General features: G+C 39.6%; 2 protein-coding genes across 3 annotated transcripts in view; one reads left to right on the top strand and one right to left on the bottom strand.

Annotated features, from left to right (window-relative positions):
* The window catches only part of pcsk2 (proprotein convertase subtilisin/kexin type 2), a 32,894-nt gene extending 27,531 nt beyond the window's left edge, over positions 1-5,363 (top strand). The window contains exon 12 of the mRNA XM_031306833.2: positions 4,283-5,363. Within this exon, the coding sequence (XP_031162693.1) occupies positions 4,283-4,772 (490 nt within the window). The 3' untranslated portion in view covers positions 4,773-5,363. The remainder of the gene's footprint in view (positions 1-4,282) is intronic.
* Positions 5,364-8,571: 3,208 nt separating this feature from the next.
* On the bottom strand, positions 8,572-18,249 carry LOC116055063 (filensin). 2 transcript variants are annotated; one of them, XM_031306821.2, is made up of 8 exons: positions 17,709-18,249; positions 17,021-17,081; positions 16,524-16,619; positions 13,580-13,672; positions 12,515-12,628; positions 11,301-11,521; positions 10,336-10,427; positions 8,572-10,086 (listed from the first exon to the last, which is right to left on the bottom strand). In XM_031306821.2, exons 1-8 carry the CDS (start codon positions 18,080-18,082, stop codon positions 9,092-9,094), a joined length of 2,046 nt encoding a protein of 681 aa, XP_031162681.1. In that variant the 5' UTR covers positions 18,083-18,249; the 3' UTR covers positions 8,572-9,091. The 2 variants fall into 2 exon arrangements, with proteins under 2 accessions (XP_031162681.1, XP_035848094.1); XM_035992201.1 differs by having other exon boundaries at positions 17,021-17,097; positions 17,709-17,987.
* Positions 18,250-18,502: the final 253 nt, after the last annotated feature.

Below are 18,502 nucleotides of genomic sequence, written 5' to 3' on the forward strand. Positions count from 1 at the left end.
GCGATGGGAGTGTCCACTTCATAACCCTGTAATATTTAGATTAGCTGCTCAGTCTGTCTGATGGTCCTGTTGATTTATAAGGACATAGACTTATGTCCTGACGGTTAATTAATCTGAATTGGATTTCTGTATAGTAGATTATGGTAAGCATCCCTAACAAAATTGTTGAAAAGATGTTGAAAAGACATCTAGTGTCGTCTTGTTTCAGTTTGATAATAATGAATATAAAATCCCCCTCCACCAAAAATTGTTTGGATTTCACTTGGATGTTTCACCTTCACTGTATAATGATATATGTGCAAAGGTCTTACCTTAAAGAAAGACCATGTAACTTTTCTAATACACATGCATGAAAAATTTACTTTAGAGCAATACAACACACTTGGTCTTGTGTGACCTGTAGCTTATGGTGGTTACTCTTAGCTAATGTTACCAAACTTTAGGTAGCTATTGCTGTTTGATGGACATTAGTGAGTAAATTCTCTGACTGTGAAACTCCTCTTCAATACTGTTACAGTAGTTTAACATTTTAGCCAAATGTTAAACCGTAGGTTAGCATTTAGCTTTATACTATAGTTGTCACTGTATATTGGATGTTTGGATTTTTTGGATATTGGATTTATTTATAATTTACAATTACTAGATTTTCAAACATTTGATATTTATCACATGCTTTAATGTTTTCTCCTGCTGTCAGGCCTCTAGGTAGAGTGGTGTTTTGATAACGTTCCATCTGGCCTCTGCTTTGGAGAAGATCCTCAGGCTCTGCCCCCATCTTTCTTTCTTTCTTCCACTCACATTAAGTATTATCTCCCCTTGTGTCACTCATCTTCCTTCCCGCATTCCTCCATCCACAGCCTAGCTTTCACTTTCTCTTCTGTGCCCTGTCATCCTTTTCCTTCCACTGTCACCTCCTATTCCTCTCTTTCCCTTGTCCCCCTCTGCTTGCTGCACAAGGGTTCTGCTATCCATCCATTTATCACATCCTGGGCTTTGAGCTCCCGCGTGTGATGCCTGGTGGTTTCCTGTGGCTAGCCCTCTTATTCACTCTAATTAGAGCACCACAAATGTCCCAGCATGGCATGCCCTGGAAACACTGTCAATTAGACTGACTGACAGCAAGGAAGGGATTCCAGGTGGAGGTGTTCATGTGTGTAGATGTGTGTGACCGAACACTGAGCTTTCACATGCATTGTGAAAATGTCAATGTGTGGGTGAAGATAAAAAAGCAGACCCAATATGGTACGTCTGTGTATTTTTTGCCTCCATCAACACCTCTAATTTCTTATTTTAGTCTCTAATCAGTGCTCTACAGACGATGCAGTCACAACAACATTGTGTGAAAATGTGCCTGGGTGTGTGTGTGTGTCTCCCTTGAGTGCAGTGCCAGATAGAAAGGGAGCATCCCTTAAGTTTCATATGGGTTTTATTGCATCCCTGAAGCAGAAAGTGGCATCAGCTCTTTGCTCAGACATGGACAAACCTTAAATATCTGAAATAATAATGTTTGTAAAGGCAGTATAGGGTAGGGAGAAATACTGTCTCCCTTGTTCAACAGTTTCCACAGCAGCACACAGCTTCTGCTGCCTCTATTGTGGTAGAGATATAATTACAACATGGCCACCTCTGATGATAGTGTATCATCAGAGAAAAGCAATAAACACAAACATAGCCATGCTTGCAAACTGCTCAGCATTCATCTGATAGCTGCTTTGGCTGGCTACGGCTTACTTAGCTGGAGGAGAACATCTCATTATCAATGGAGCTGTACACAGTGCCACACTGTGGGGTGAGGTTGTTTTTAATCTACACTGGTCCTGCCCATTAGAGACATCCCTCTCCCTGCTTTAAGGCCGACTGCTGTAATTACTCTCGCACATTATCTGATGGGGACTGTGCACCTGCTGCGCACAAAATCGTTTTGGGGTCAAAAGTAAGATCTGAACATGTTTACTCCCAGATTTGGTTACACGCACAGTCATACAATCTAATAAACTAATAATAGTAATTTAAAAAAACAAACAGTAATGACTTTTTAATGATATTGAAGATGGTGAAAAAAATGAAAGTTGTGGTAAATTGCAAGTTTGTAAAATAGCTCTTTTTATACTTTCTTTTTACAAAAAAACCCCACATATATAGTCATATAGTTAGAACATCTGTTTAATATTTGGTTATTTCAAATTTTCTCATCATGCATTGTAGGGTGTAACTTATTGTGAAACACCCCAGTGTGAATTGTTCTGTTTTTCTGGGAATAGTAATTTGCTTCATCAGCCCTTATCAGATCACTGCTGCACTCACCTCTCTGTGCTCAGCATGGTGTTCTGTTAATCATTTTTCAAAGTGAAACTCCACACATCTCTCTCACTCAGTTTCTGTGTCTTGTCCCTGTTGCCTTCTCTCCACCCCCATTTCCCACCGCCTGCGACACGGCCCCGGCCTCTAATAATGTTATTAAGTCTTCTCATAGCCTTGGGCCACCACCCCTGTCCTGCTGTGTTCTCACTCTTTCTTTCCATCACCCAACAAGATGGGAACAGCAGTGTACGTCCTCCTTACCACAAAGCAACAACAATACCAAAACCTGCTTGCTTTTGCACTCTGCTCTGAACACATACATGGTGACAAAAAGAAAAAGGATCTCTGCATGCGCAGAAAAGGAGCTACAATTCAGAAGTGGTCCAGTACGTGACATGCTACAAATATAGGGCCTCAGATTCACAGTTGGCTATATTATAAATACTATTCTACAGTACAAATGTATAAATCCACCTAATAGCCAATGAGGTAATATTGGACATTGTTCAAACTTTTACTTATGGTAAAATATGAATATGAAACAGAGGTGTCAAACATTTGCAGTTTCCAGCTACTCACATGTGTCACAATTTTCAGTTTTTCTCTGTTTCATATTTGTTTTGAACTAGTGCTGTCGCAAACCCATTTTAATGGTGTAAATTTTTTTATTGCAAGATTAATGTTCTTTTTGGCATAGCAAACTTTGTAGTTTTTTCACATGCTGTTGCAACAACTAGTAACGTTAGAAAAACTACAACACCACACCGGATCTAGCTAGACCGGAAACAAAACAACAGGCACGCCGCACACACTTGTTTGGGCTTGCGAGCCGGCCAAAGAGTAGTAGGCTAACGTTACGTTTTGAGTGGATGGCGAGCGCGAGACGCCAAAATGGATGCCAATAAGATTCTGAATGGAAAGTACTTTTAAAAAGTTGCCAAATGGTTCCATTGACAAGACCAAAGTGATCTGTGTGTTTTGTCGTTGTGAACTGAGCTATCATCGCAGTACGTCCAATCTGAAATACCACTTGATGGCCAAGCACACAGCTGATGCGAATTCTCCGCCCCCTCGTCAAAGCCAGGTGACAAAAGCACAAAGCAAGCCGATCCACTTTTCCATGTTGATAAGAGCATTAAAATAAGACAAAATAATGGGGCAAAAAGAAATCTAGGGACATTTAGAATAGATAAAAATGTGCGATTAATTGCGATTAATTGTGAGTTAACTATGACATTAATGTGATTAATCGCAATTAAATATTTGAATCGTTTGACAGCACTATTTTGAACTGATATTTTATAGTTTGACTATTTGATCGATTATTGAAAATATTAATTACATCTTTAGATAAATTAATCATATAAATATTCATCAGTTGATTGGCTATTGATGCACAAAACATAGTGATTTAAGTAAATAAGAAAATATAAATATATAGATTTAAATATATAATATACATTTTGAATGAAACTAGAGTTTAAGACTTTTGGACAGCAATCATTAAAAATCACTTTAACTGGAAGCAGCTAAAACATTATGTGACAAACGTGTGGCACCAAGTATAAAAGGTGGTCGTGTATTGCAGACCAAATAGTAGAGTATTTTATTCCCCCCACTAAGATAAATTATGTAAGCAGACATGACAGTCATCTCTGCGAGCAGGTTTAAAAAGAGGCTTGATTCTCCGTCATCGTCGGATGGTTCTATAGGAAAACTAGGTCAAGTACTTTATTTACCGTGTCATTCCATGGCGAGCAAGATGGGGGTGTAAGTAGATAAAGTTAATTCTTTCACCTGCTCTCTCAGTCTGAGCTACAGAGCTGCAAAGCCATCTAATCATGGTGATATTCTGTTCATGTTCTTATTTCATTTTACCCTTTTTACTTGACCTTTGCTCATTTTTAACACTGATATTTGACTTTTTTCTATCTCTCTGTCATGCAGTATTAACCTCCTCAACCTATTTTTCCTTTCCCAGTAAAATCCAGTCTGGCAACAAACTGGTGCTGGCCATCACCGCTGAAGCCTGTCAGGGTAAGGACAACTTTGTCCGCTACCTGGAGCACGTTCAGGCAGTGGTCACTGTCAATGCCAGCCGCCGCGGTGACCTTAACATCAACATGACCTCGCCCATGGGCACAAAGTCAATCCTGCTGAGCAGAAGGCCCCGTGATGATGACTCCAAGGTGGGCTTTGACAAATGGCCCTTCATGACCACCCACACCTGGGGCGAGGACCCCCGCGGGACCTGGGTCCTGGAGGTGGGCTTTCAGGGCGAGGAGCCACAGCGTGGAGCCCTGAAGGAGTGGACCCTCATGCTGCATGGAACACAAAGTGCCCCTTATATAGACCAGATAGTACGTGATTATCAGTCCAAACTTGCTATGTCCAAAAAGGAGGAGCTGGAGGAGGAGCTGGATGAGGCTGTAGAGAGAAGTCTTAAGAGTTTGCTGAGTAAAAACCACTAAATTCCCATCTGCATGTTGCCAAATCTTTCACTTTCTCTTATCTTTCTCCCTCTCTGCAATCCCACTCTATCCTTCTCCAAATCTCCTCAGTTCTTCTCACTCTCTTGTCATCCTCCCTTCTGTCTACCTCTCTTCCCCTCTTCACTCTGCTTTTTGTTATTAAGTGTTTCAATTAGCACCCAACCTTAAATGAATGTTTCTTGTAATCCAGTCATGATAAAAAAAAAACAATGTAAACATTAATATGTTCGACATAGAGAAAGCAAACTATATAACTTTTTACACTCTACAGAATTGTACATAAATCAAATATAATCCACTCTTTCATGCTCTTGCTTTAACTGGCCTGCTCCTCTCTTCTGCCAACTGTTGTACAGTTTGTGACTGTAAATGATTTTCTGTGTCATTCTACTTAAAGTTTAATATCTTGCAAACAGTGACACTTCTTTCTGTTCATATTTTTATGTGACATGCACTGTTTATATAAACAAAGAAAGAAATGTGTGATTCATTTTGCAGCCTGTGGTCCTCAGTTCCTATTTCATAATCTTTGACGTATGCTATAATAAATCTATTCAGCTGTTTATTAAAGCACTTGAGTGATTTGCAACACACTACCGGACCGGACATACTGAGTAAAAGTAGCATTCTCTGTCATTTCAATGGCCAAACTTTGATAGGGTAAAACAAAGAATTTGATAGACAGAGAATGTGGAGTAAACCTTTTTCGTCTGAAAAATATAGTCTAAAAAGTGAAGCACAAGTGGGTGCTACATTACCATACCGTACCTAGTTTAAATCTTTTCCCATGTTTATTTCATTCTGTCCTGTGCTTTCTAATAAAGGGAAAATGCCCCCTGAAAAGTGAAACCTGAGCTACATATGCCAAGGTACTCTTCCCTTTATAGACACAAAGGTGTTACATGGAGCATCAATAAATCACTGTCATAACATTTTTCACTACTGTATGGATTATAAATCTGTGAGGAGACTCAGTCTCACTGAATTTAAATAATGTCTGCTGCCATCTGGCTGGATTTTGTAATAGCAGAGAAGGAAAAGGATTACTTTATGACAAAAAGTATTCTCTGTGAAACAGAAGGCAACATGTTTTAAGAGAAATTTCAGAAACTTTGTTGAAATATCATAGGCATGTGATTCTACTAATAATCCCAACCATGATCTTATTTGTTTAAAGCGGCTATGATCACTAATTCTCTTTAATCAAAGATGGATCACATATTTACATGTAATGTGAACAGTGTCGCTTGTAGTGATGAACCCACAGAGAATTATCACCCAATTCTGCAGTTCCCCTCACCTCTTTGGGGTGTTTTAGTAGCTTCCAGCTCATTGCTTTGGTTTTTTGGCCCACAACTTTACTGGTTTGATTCACTCACATCGGCATAATTTCTAGAGCCAGCAGGCAATTGTTTTCAGCAAAAACGCTCCAAAAATCCAATATACAAAATTAGCAAATAGTTGCTAAAGAAAGTGTAGCATTTTTTATATTCAACCTACATTCCTCATCCAAATGAATGCGTATGTTGCTTTGATGTGGGTGGATGTGTAAATAAGCAACCATAGAAGTTCCATTTCTATAGACGGCCCTTTGGAGCCTGTGCCTCAAACTGATTATCTGCATAGCCTTACTAGAATTAACCAGAAATGAGGACAAAGCTCAGACAATTAAACAAAAATGATAGACAACAAATAAAAACAGATATGGACACTGTGGTGAGAGCAAGCAATTTTAAGCCACATGTATTAAATAGAATGATCCTTCTTATAGAATGAAGAAGAATAAAAGATCACTAAGGCAAACAACACATAACAATATAAACCCCACAGCATATGCAGGCCACAATCACACATATCTAAGCAAAGAAGAACCTGCAGTTTATACACACTGCGTAGCACACACACACAATGCTACGTTGCAAGATAACGCAGTGGTTGTTGACGCCCTTATCTGTACAGTGAGTTATGTTAATGACTGCGTTGTTGTACTCACCTGTCTAAACATCATTCTCACTCAAAGTCCATTTGCTCTAGATTCAACTTCTCTGCAAGTTCATTTTTTCTTAGAGCTGAAAGATGCTCTGCAGTCACATCAGGGATTATTATCACAGAGAGCAGAAAGGCCTCACACACCCCGCTGGATGTAAAAGTTCCTCAGTGAAAGCGGAATCCACCATGGAGGTTCCACCATGAGCATTTAGCATGTTTGTTAGTTGGACCCAGAATGCACCTGTTGGTGACGCAATATCACAGGTGTGTTTGATTTGGGTAACTTATAGAAGCGTGCTCACCATGGACGTTATAATAGCGGACGTAGCATCCATGACATCACCCATTGGTTTGTGAACTGCTGTTTTGAAGCCTCACGTTTTACACAGGGCCATGGAAAAGCATTGCCAAGCCTCAGTCATGATTGACAGGTCAGCGTGTAGCCACACCCTAAAGCATCCCCTGCTTTATCATCAATTTTGAAATAAATGGGAACATCATTTACAAAATGAACATCATGCTGTATTGAAGAAGACTTGAAAGTAGCTTTTGAGGCCATAAACTTATTATGAAAATGTCCTTTGGGGTAATAAATCAAATGAGAAGTAGGGTAATTTTCCCACAGACTTCAATATAAACTGACTTCTTTTTGCAACCAGTGGAAAAAAGTGCTGGAAATTAGATAGAATGCAGGTTTAAGGCACTTCCGCATTGGCTTCACTTTTCAGACCCGGAAGCTTCGTCCATGGTGGGTGGTGCATTAAAACAGTGATTCATTAAGGTATATCCAACCTTTTTAACTATGCTGAGGTACAATAATGTTAACAATAACCATAACCCATTATGACATAGCATAATACTTAATTTTATTGCAATGTTACACATTCTTGTTCTGTTCGCTAAGTGCAAGCCTGGATGCAACCTATTCCATAATGTTTTTTTCTGGCCAGTGAAAGAACACATTCAACATGCATCTTTTCCAGATTGTCAGCTGAGTGCAGAGTGCAGAATGTCACTTCTGCAATCCTGCGGCCTCAGACACACCAGCAGCTTCTGCTGATTTGGGTCTTTTTTTATCATGACTTTTTCATCTAACTTTGGTGTTCATTTATGGAAATTAGTTAAACTTACTTAAAAGTACTTAAAAATACTGTGTGAGTACACAGAACAACTTAGTTACAGTAAGGAGAGTAACCACCCCTGCTGTTTTCGTCTTTTCATTCACCATTTCAATTCTCTTTGGACATCTAAACATATTTTGTTTTAAGCAGCTTAGCTTATTCATGTCAGATATTTCTCATTTTTCTCACAAATCATCTCTGACACCTTTTGCTCATTCCATCTTCAATATCTGAGCTCATCTTTGTCTTTTCTTTTCCTATTACTATTCTATCCTTTCTGGAGATGGATTGGGTCATACTAAATGCTGAGGACATCGTGAACTACTCAAAGTCACATAAAAAATGAATGACTTTCCTGTGGATGCTGCAGCACTTAAAATATGACTTAACCCTTAAGGGAGGGCATGTAGGATTCTGTGACCAACATCTGTTAAGTGTTATGTACACCAAAGTATAGGGGCATTTTTAAAAGCCGAGGATTCATTATTATACTATAACATAACATGTCTGTGTCCACACATACACATGCACAAATGGTTTTATGACCTATCAAGTATTTGTGTGCAGTGCTTGGTGCAAATAGTCTAAGAACAGGAGTATACAAAGTATCTAAAAGCAGAACAAGAGATCAACTGATGTTTGAATCGTTTTTATTATTCAATATATCAAAGCAAATTAATACACAGCAAAATTATGCTGAGGGCAGGCAGTGGTATCCAATTGAACAAATGAGCTCAAAGGGGAAAGTTGGATTACTAAGACAGAGTTCAGAGGGGTGGCGCAACTTTTCAGTTTTCTCAGTTTTTTATTTCTTTTCTTATAACATTTTTATTGGTGGTGTGGAGCTTCATTTTTTATTGTCCCAAGTTTTCAGACAGTAAAGGACTCATAGCATGAGCATGGGTGTTAAGTCGAACAACAACAGCAGTACTTATGGAACCAGCAAAACATATTCTGGACGCAAGACCAGAGACTGCAAGCAAATGGAAGAGCATTTAATATCAGAGCAGGAATGTGTAGTTGGTCTTTTAAGCATGGTTGGTTTTTCCTCTGAGACAAAAAATATTGGTCTTATTACAGCAGTTTGAGGAACAGTGGTGTTTATCAGTATTGTCTTCTTGTCAGAGGACCTGAACCATGTAGGACCCTGGTGGAGTTGACTGACCCTTCATGTCAGGAGACGTGGTTTCAATGTTTCTTCTTGCTGGACTTCTCGATCATGGTCTCGACCACCATGGAAGTCTCCTCATAACCTTTAACCCTGCGGCCATCGGAGAACTTCTCCACAGACTCCACCACCTCCAACTTCTCGTAACTCATTGCGTCTGGGGTATAGCTGCCAGAGCTGGTGCTCGTGCTGGTGTTGGCGCTGGAACTGGAGCTGGAGCTGGTGCTGGCACCACGTGGCGTAGGCTTTGGAGTGGGCCCACTGTGCCTGTTGTCATCCTGGCTTTTCTTGTGATGATCATCAGCTGGGGTAGGGTCTTTGGGGTCAAAGGGGGGAGGGACTGGACTTGGATTTTTAGAGTGAGGGTGAGGCTCTCCGCCCTTATGCTTACCTTTCCCTCCATTGTCCTTACCTTTTCCACCCTTATTATTGTCCTTTCCTCCTCCTCCATTAGAGGGCAGAGTGGGATCAAGAGGCCTGGGTTCTACTATGGGCGGAGGAGATGGGGGAGAGGGTATGGCGGGTGTGTAGGGCTCATAGGGAGGCATCATATCATCTCTGATAGTGACGACGATGTGGCCGGCTGATGGTGTGGAGGTGTAGAAGCATGGATCCGGGTAGCTGCCCTCGCCAGTGACAAGGACATAACGACCCTTGGTGTAGAAGTCAGCGATTGGTTCAGGCTTCTTGTACTTCCTCATTCTGTCTCTGACGATGTTACAAAGAGTGTCAAAGGCCTTGCTGATCTGAGCTCCATCTGGGACATCCTGTGGAGACACTCCAGTGAGAACAGGCCTCTGCTCTTTTCTCTTCGCCCTCTTTTCCTGCACTTCCACAGATGGGATCCCCTTCATTTCTTCATCTGGACCCTCTCCAGCTGCTCCCCCATTTCTTTCCTCCTGGCCACTGTCCATCACATCTTTCGGTGTCAGTTCTTTCTTCTTCAGGACCTTCTTGGCCAGGATTTTCTGGCGGGGCTTGATGCTGGTGATATCTTGGATAGCCTGGGTGATATCTGGACACAAATGAGGTCATAAGTCAATTAGCTGGAATTGGTGAACTAAGAAAAGACCAAAATTGTGTATGCACCAACACACCCATATGTTCGGCTTATGGCTCTGGGATGTCAAAGATATTAAAGACATCGCTTTGTACAACTGAATCTCTAAGAGAATGTATAGTTGTATCTCCCAATGGCAGCTGATTGTGTGTGCATTGTGATTCTCAATGTAAACCAGCTGGGATGTGCTCATGTTGCCCTTACCTCTCCCCCTGCTTGATGCAGTGGGTGTGTGAGTGTAGCGGTAATTAGTAGTGAACAGGGTAATGGGAGTGCCAATTATCGCTGAATTCAACCTGCAGGGGAAAGAAAGCAGTGAAATGTCAGCGATGCAACAGCCATGCACTCAACAGCTTTACTATGCAGGGGAATCTAGTAAGGAAAACTGTAATTTAAATGCAAAAAAGGAAACAACAGGTAACTTTAAATAACACCAATATAGCTAATCTGACACTAAAAAAACACTCTGCTTGTTGTGTTAGTGCCGTGAAGGAAAACAAAATGTTGTCACTCAGTGCCATCTGCTGGCTGATTCTGCACTTTACACTAGTTACAACATCGTGAATAAACAAACCGAGGACTTTACATTCTACAATTACACTCAACTTACCCATGTTTTTTTTTTTTCAACTCATGATATTCTTTAGAGTCTATAGCTTTAAACAATACTGTTTTTTCATAAATAAAGTGCTTGTCAAGAGGTACAAAATGATCCTCTTGTACCTCTTGGATGTGTGGAGAACATCAATATCATAGAACAGCATTTAGACCTTCATGTAGGGAGATTTACATACATTTCACTCACATTTACATAAATGTACTTGAAATAAATGTTTTTGGTGGCTAGTCAAACATTTGCACTTGGATTGCGTTGTCAAACATTATAAAGTTCTGTCTATAGCCCTGCGTCCATTTAAACCCATGTACCTGGTCATTATTTGGCCATGTAAAAGCATTATGTATTGCCTTTACATTTACATTTAGACATTGGATTGACTTTGGGTCAAAATGACTAGTAATAATTTCAGCATTCAGTAAAGAGCTCCATTCCTCCAAATGCTATTTATTTTTCTAACCTGACTGAAGTGACCCTTTAATGTCTTCAGTCAGGCCTTGCATGCCTCTGTAAGTGCATTTCTGTGTGTTTCAGCAAGGTGGAGGCAGTCTACCTGTTATCTTCGTTCTCGATTATCCTCTTGTACCTCTCCAGCTCATTCTCAAGTGATGTCTGGTACATGGCTAGGTGGCGACATTCACTGGTGAACTTCTCAAGGGACCTCTCAGCTTCCTCAATCTCCTTCCGCAGTGATTCGATTTGCTCGTTGTACATCTGGATCTCATTGTCATAACTCTCCTGTGTGTTTTTAATGCTTTGCTCCAACACTGCAGTCTGAAAGAAGAGACAGAGGCAAGGATTAATTAAGAAATTATGATTTAAAAACCTTACAAAGCCCCTTGAAAAGTAACGTCATTAATAGTAACACTAGTTTAGTATGTGTTGCTGATGAAAAGTGAGAAGTCAAGAAAAATTATCAACAAATAAAAGCAGAATTTAATTTGTGTCCAACACAGGGGTTAATTCTGCAGTATTTCATACAACATTGTGCAAAGGAAACCAGTGTTTTCAGACAAATAAAACAAAAATGTATTGATGTGACCACCCTATAGAGGCTTACAATGTGATCATTGAAGGCTTATATAGGGTCCAAAGAGATATATGATGCATAATATAAGCAGAATGAAGAGCATCATTTGTGCAGATAAAAGAGGTACAGTATGTCGTTAGTCAAAACCTGTAGGAACAAAGCAGCCAAGCAAAGAAACACTCAAGTTGAAGATCAATGCAGGCACTACATTTGATTGTGTGATATTTCATTTTATTGCACTAAAGCAGTCCTGTGTTTTTCATTTCCTATAAGAAACACTGCCTTCACTTAACCTATAACTACACTGATAAGTACAGTGATAAGATGGCTATGGCTGACATCTAGTGGTACTTATGAAGCATTTATTAGCACATGTGTTTTCATGTTTCAATCAATAAATCCCTAATAGTTATCTTCTTAACAGTTTTTCGATAATAAGACACACCACAGCCTATGGGTTATCCTCAAACGTTTAGAGCTGTAATGATTAGTTGATTCTCTGTTAGTCAATTGACAGAAAATTAATTGGCAATTTTATTAATCACTTAATTGTTTAAGTAATTTGTAAAGCAAAAATGTCATAAATCCACTGGTTCCAGCTGCTCAAATTTAAATATATTTTGTTTGTTTTTTTCTGGTTAATTGGTGTTAAAGGTAAAAATAAAAAAAAAAGAAGTGGAAAACATGTAATGTATTCAAGTGAAACCTCCTGCTGTCATGGTGAGTGTATGACCCACCTCAGCCTGCAGACGTTGTTTCTGGCCCTGCAGCTGACAGAGGGCGCTCTTATATTCCTCCAGCTGACTTTGCAGCCCTGGCACTTTCCTTTGGGCCAGAAGCTTCTCCTGTTCCTTTACACATTGAGCAAAAATCAATGAGAACATGCAGACAAAAACAGTGTGTCTCCAAAGTCTAAGCCTGCCATGTTGGGAAATAAATGATTAAACTAACCTTACTCCATTTATTTGATTAACAATTATAACAATTATAAATAATTAGTTTGTAACATTCTATCAAAATGGGAAGCCTGTTGATATCATACTAACCCGCTCATGAGAATGCATTGAAATGGGCCAATATGCCAAAATCTCTGTATAAATAAGTGACAAAATAAAGAAAAAGACTACATAAAGTGGCTTAGTTGGGTGTTGCCAGAACAGCTTCTTTGAAACTTTACAGTTAACAGCAATTTATCCAAAATAATACCATCATCAGGTGTTATAATTACGATATTGGAGGGCATTGCCTAACAAAATCTCCCCTATGTTTTTAAATGTGTTGTTAATCTGGTGACTAACAAGGCAGAACTATTAGGATTAAGATGATTTCCATACTCATTGTTATGTTTCTGTTATGTTTTCATCTCCGCCCACTGAGATTTAACTCAACCAATTAATTTCTGCAGCCAGAGCAGCTCTGCCTCTGAGAAATATTTGTATAAATAAATAAAACTTCAATCTGCTACACAAATGCCAGTCACTGTGGCATAGTTACCTTAAAAAAATTAGCATGCATAGTCGTTCTTCCTGGCATTTGCTTCCTTATGTGTCCTGACACAATCAAAGCGCTGGCCTGTCCATTTGTCCGGTGGACTGTTTGACTGTCTGTGCTTTTTGCACATGCACACACTCACGTATACACAGTAAAAAACAGACAAATGCAGGCAAAGGCGACCAACTGGACTGAGAAGCCAGTAACCTCATCAACCCCACACACGTAGCCAGAGCTGACACACATGCAAACACCATCCTCTCCCCCCCCAGGGACTGCAGCACACACAGTGACAACATTAATGACCTCACCTCAGAGATGCCCGCTGACACATTGGGAGCAAGGGGAAGTGTCTGGTTGATTTGCTGTAAAATGTTTACATAGGTCTGGATCTCTGCAAGGTTCTAGAGAAAGATAATATGAAAGGAAAACATAAAATATACAACTCAGCAAAAGGAAAAACATCCTAAGCTATACCATTTCGCAAAGTTGAACCACTTTATCTGCTCTGCTCACAAACCTCTTGCTTATTTACTTTGCACTTGGGTGGGAGAATTAGCATCCGATAAAAGGCTTTCATTTAGCTGAATATATATTTATAAATAGTGCTTGCATTTTTTTTTTTTACAGCAAAGGGAGTTTCTTTTCAAAAAGTGTGAACTTCGACTCAGTAATAAAGAAGATATATATATATATATTCATGAGAGACGGATCCCTATTCTTTCCAACATAATATAGTAACAGCAGTGCCCTTTGATATGCTATCTCAATATTGCAGAGTCACGGATTAATTCATCACCAAAAGCAGTATTGGGTGAAAATAAAAGAAGGTAGAAATTGCTCAGGCAAGAACGTCTATGGAAAGTACGTCTGATGCATTATGTAACAGTTTTCTTTTGTCTCAGTATTTTTGTGGCTGCTGTGTTTCACCTTCAAGCCATTTCTACTGCACAGTGGGTAATATTTCAGTTTTTGTCTTTCCTCTGTGCTTTACTGCCATTATGTCAATGCCTGTCAATAGCGGAGTTACATTTTCCTCTGTAATCGTTTCCTCACTCACATCCCAGAAGGTAAATTGTTGCTAGAGCCCCAGGTACATCATAACACATCCTTTGGCGCCCATGCAAGGTTTTGTGCCTTGTCATTTGAGGAGTAATGGCCTGAGGTCAGAAGTGTTCAAAAGCAACAAAAAGAAAAACACACACTGACTCACATACTGTGGATTAGGTTTATCGGCTGACTGTGAGTTATCCATACAAAATGTACCACCCTGAAATCAAAGATACTGTCAAAAAGAACAATATGGGCACAATTTCAAAATTCGGTCGCCCTTTGAGCAATGTGTCAGAAATATAAACTGCTTTGAAGGAATTATTAAAGCTATTTCTCAGTAATTGGCTTTTACGGGCCCAGTCTCTGAAAGCCATCGATAAGGACAGCTATAACGTGAGCATCAATGCAATTGTTCACTGTCACTGTAGTACGTATCTTTGCTCTAGCTTCAAAACATATTGATTTATATACACTTACAAAGCCCACAACACTCTCCCCTTGGCCACTGACAATTGATTTCCAGTAGTATGCTAGCTTTATAAAGGTACATATTGCATATTGTATATAAGCATAGCAGACCTTTCACAGAATAGGCTAATAACACATACTTATAGCATTTACAGCAAAAAATTATTTCCAATACTGTCTCTCCGTGCAGCTCTATCTCCCAGAAATGTTATGTATATACTAATGATTTGCAAAAATACACTTTAAAAGAACTGTAGTGTCACCTGAATTGCGTTTCTTATCAACATAATAAGAAAACGTTTTTGATAAAAGTATCTAGCAAGTGGCAAAATGTTCTTTGTGAACGTTTCTGCAAAACACTGATTCGCAACCAATTTAATTTGTTTTCCCACAATATTTAGCCTGGTATTGCTACTGATTCGCAAAGGAGTAACCTCTCAGGTTATTTTATAATTTCATTTTTGATATCAACAGCGCAGACCTAAATGCTTCTGGATGCAATTAGATAGACCTAGTTGGGGTGGTGCTTGGTGCAGGTGCAGTTTGGTCACAATTGTTCTTAGATTACAGCTAAACAGTACACTAAAATGTGTTTCTGTAAATATTTGAGCAATACTGTAGCAGAATCTGGATTCATATTTGATAAAACTCTGCCTAGTTTGGCAGTTTGATCTGAGTTTTTGTGAGCCTGGTGCATTGCACTAGAAGGACGCACCTACAAGACGGTGAAATTAATCTGTCAATCATCACCTCAAACCCGCCCCATATTAGATTAATACTTGTTATTGGTCTGCCCAGGGCCTGGTCAGCAGGAAATCTCTCTAAACTGGAGGGGGGTCAGACGTAGTCTATCTGTCAGAGTAAATGAAACATGAGCTGGCAGATTCATCTGGTTTCCAGGCTACACAATATCCACTATTGCAATACAGTATCCGCTCATAGTTAAACCTACGTTTTTAAGGCACTCAAAGCATTTGATTAAGGTTAGGAATGACTGTGGTCTGGTTGGTCTATTTCAAAAGTCAAAAGTGACTTGAATCATGAGATAATACATGTTTGCTTTACTAAAACTTAATTTAAACCTAAACCAAAGTGCTTTTTGTAACCTAGTGGAACTCAGGAGGCGAAGGCCAGTGTCCAGTGTCCAGTGTTATGCCACTAAACAAAACCCCATTTTTTTCCTCAAAATGTGTTTACCAAAACAATTAGTGATATATAGGCATAAGTTCTAGGACGCAGGGTTTCTCTGTGGGCTTTTATATTATATTATATTATTTATTAAAACACATATACCGTACTGTGCAATAGAAATGCATAAGCACTTGTGAAAAAAACACAAACAATAAACAGAAAATACAAAATATGTGCCATAAAAGTAGATTAAATCCTAAGGAAAGGCACACGACAATCCATAACCACATGTCTAATAACTCTTAAGGAAGTAATTCTCCTTGGATGTATTGAACAGAGACTACTGTCTGTTTGAAGGAGATTTTATTAAAAGACATCTTAAAAAATGTAGGGAGACATATACAGGTGGTTAGTTTTGTTGATGCAATCAAACAATTATTTTGAACTAGCAGTGAGAGCTCATTGAGATCTTACGGTAATGGCTTCCTATCAAAATATGTATTGTATTTTAGAAGTTGTTTTTGAGACTATAGAGTTGCACAGTAATTCAGTTTCCATTTTTGGTTTCGCTAATCTTGATCATTTACCATTAGTGCCACTGACCTTCTTGTGTCTATCTCTGGTGGAGTTGATGTCATCCTGCAGGAACTGTGATTGGATCTGGTACTCCAAGTTTCTCAGCAGAGAACTGTCAGCCTCCTGCAGGAAAAGAGAAGAACAAGCAACAAAATGGGGACCCAAGGGGGAAAAACTGGGGAAGGTTCAGTGTGAAGTGTATTGAGTTTATCAAGAGTCAAAGAACACTGAAAAAGATGTACTGCATTCGTACAAAACTCTTCGGTTTAATCCTAATTAATTCTGTTAGGTTTTTTCATTTCAGCGATCACAAACTCCTTTTCACAATTAAATTGCTAATTAAATCTCTGTATTTCTTCAATTAACGTCTAAAATATAACAAAACCAATATAGTAAAATCTCATTTGATTTAGTCATTACTTTTTTTAAAGTACCATCATTTCATCAACCTCATTTTGTGCAGTCTCTTGTTTCACACGCACACATTTTTCCATGTTCAAACTTAAATTTAATCCATACAGTACCTTGTTTAATTGTTCCAGTGTGCCCCGTAGCTGTTCTTGATAATCACATTCATTTCTATATCTGGAACATAAAACATCTTGATTATGTGTTAATATAAAGCAGGAGGAGATACGTTACTTTATCATAATAAGCTGCAGTATTCTGTAGGAATACTTACCTTACATAACCTGTGTGTTAATTAAGTCTTATTGCATGTTTGTGGTGTGTTCACAGTGAGACAAGACTGATGAACAAACTCATCTCTTTCTCCATTAAATTTAGTGGGGCCATGGATAGTGGTGAGTGAGAAAATGTTTATTTTTTTCCTTTTTTATCAGTGATTTGGGTGAACTAAACCTTTAATTTACCACAATTTAAATTTGATGTTTATTCACTGTCTTGTTTTATGATGACCACTATTTAGAATAAAATGATTTTTCAGCAAGATTCAGTATGATTACCTGATTTTAAGACAGTGAACTAATAAATTTGACTTTGCATCCATTCTGACATTGATTATCTATTAATGTCCAGTTTCCCTGCTGATTTGCCTAGTTGTATCAATTATCTGCTTTTTGTTTTTTGGGGAACCAGCACATTCACTTGTTTAAGATTCTTTATCACACCCCCTTAATTATGAGAACATTTCTATACATTTCCAATCACTCCATCTCTAAAGAAGATAAGACCAATTCACCACTCTCTTACTTGCTGGTGAATTCATCCATCATGCAGCAAGCATCCTTCAGCTCTCGCTGCAGCTTGGCATGGTCAGAGGACAGCTCCCGGATGCGCTGCCTGTTGACTTCAGTCTGCTCTGTGAAGGCCTCCTCTAGGCCGCTGGCCTCTTCCATCCGCTGCAGTGTCTCCAGTTGCTTGCGGAACACGGCGTTGCGCTGCTCCAGGACTCGTGCCCTGTTGATGTACCGGGCAAAGCGGCTGTTGAGCTCCTGAAGGCTCTCCCAGCCCTGGATGGCTGAGATGCCTGCAGAGGATTCAGAGTCCACAGGTTCCTCATCGAAGACATCTGAACGCTCATACTTTTCCTTGCGCACCTCGTGCACATAGCTGGTCTTGTACATGGTGGTACAGTACGCTTCCCTCCCGTGGGTTGGTGGTATCCCAGGAGTGCTTGTCCCCTTCAGCACCTTTATTGTGTGAAAACTTGGGTGCTCACCCTTGGCTGTCTCATGCTATACTAAATGCTGCACAGCACTGGTTGGTGGCGAAATAGCCCCCAAAACCTCCCCCTAGCTGTGGCCGCGCATGCTACGAGCCTGGGGCCTTCCAGAGTTTATTGTTGCCTTTGTGGCAGAGATTAGAAAAGCCATGCTGTTGATGACAAAGCAGAAGCAAAAAAACAAACAATTGGCTGGCCCGCGAAAGCACTGGGTTGTCACACACCATTATTTTGGTTCTTAGTCAGCTGCTTTCTAGATCCCTGTTTGATATGGCAGATTGGATGGTAGCCCACCACAGGACAGAGGCGGAATTTCGTGCAG

The sequence above is a fragment of the Sander lucioperca genome, chromosome 15 (assembly GCF_008315115.2).
Source record: "Sander lucioperca isolate FBNREF2018 chromosome 15, SLUC_FBN_1.2, whole genome shotgun sequence".
Taxonomy (NCBI): domain Eukaryota; kingdom Metazoa; phylum Chordata; class Actinopteri; order Perciformes; family Percidae; genus Sander; species Sander lucioperca.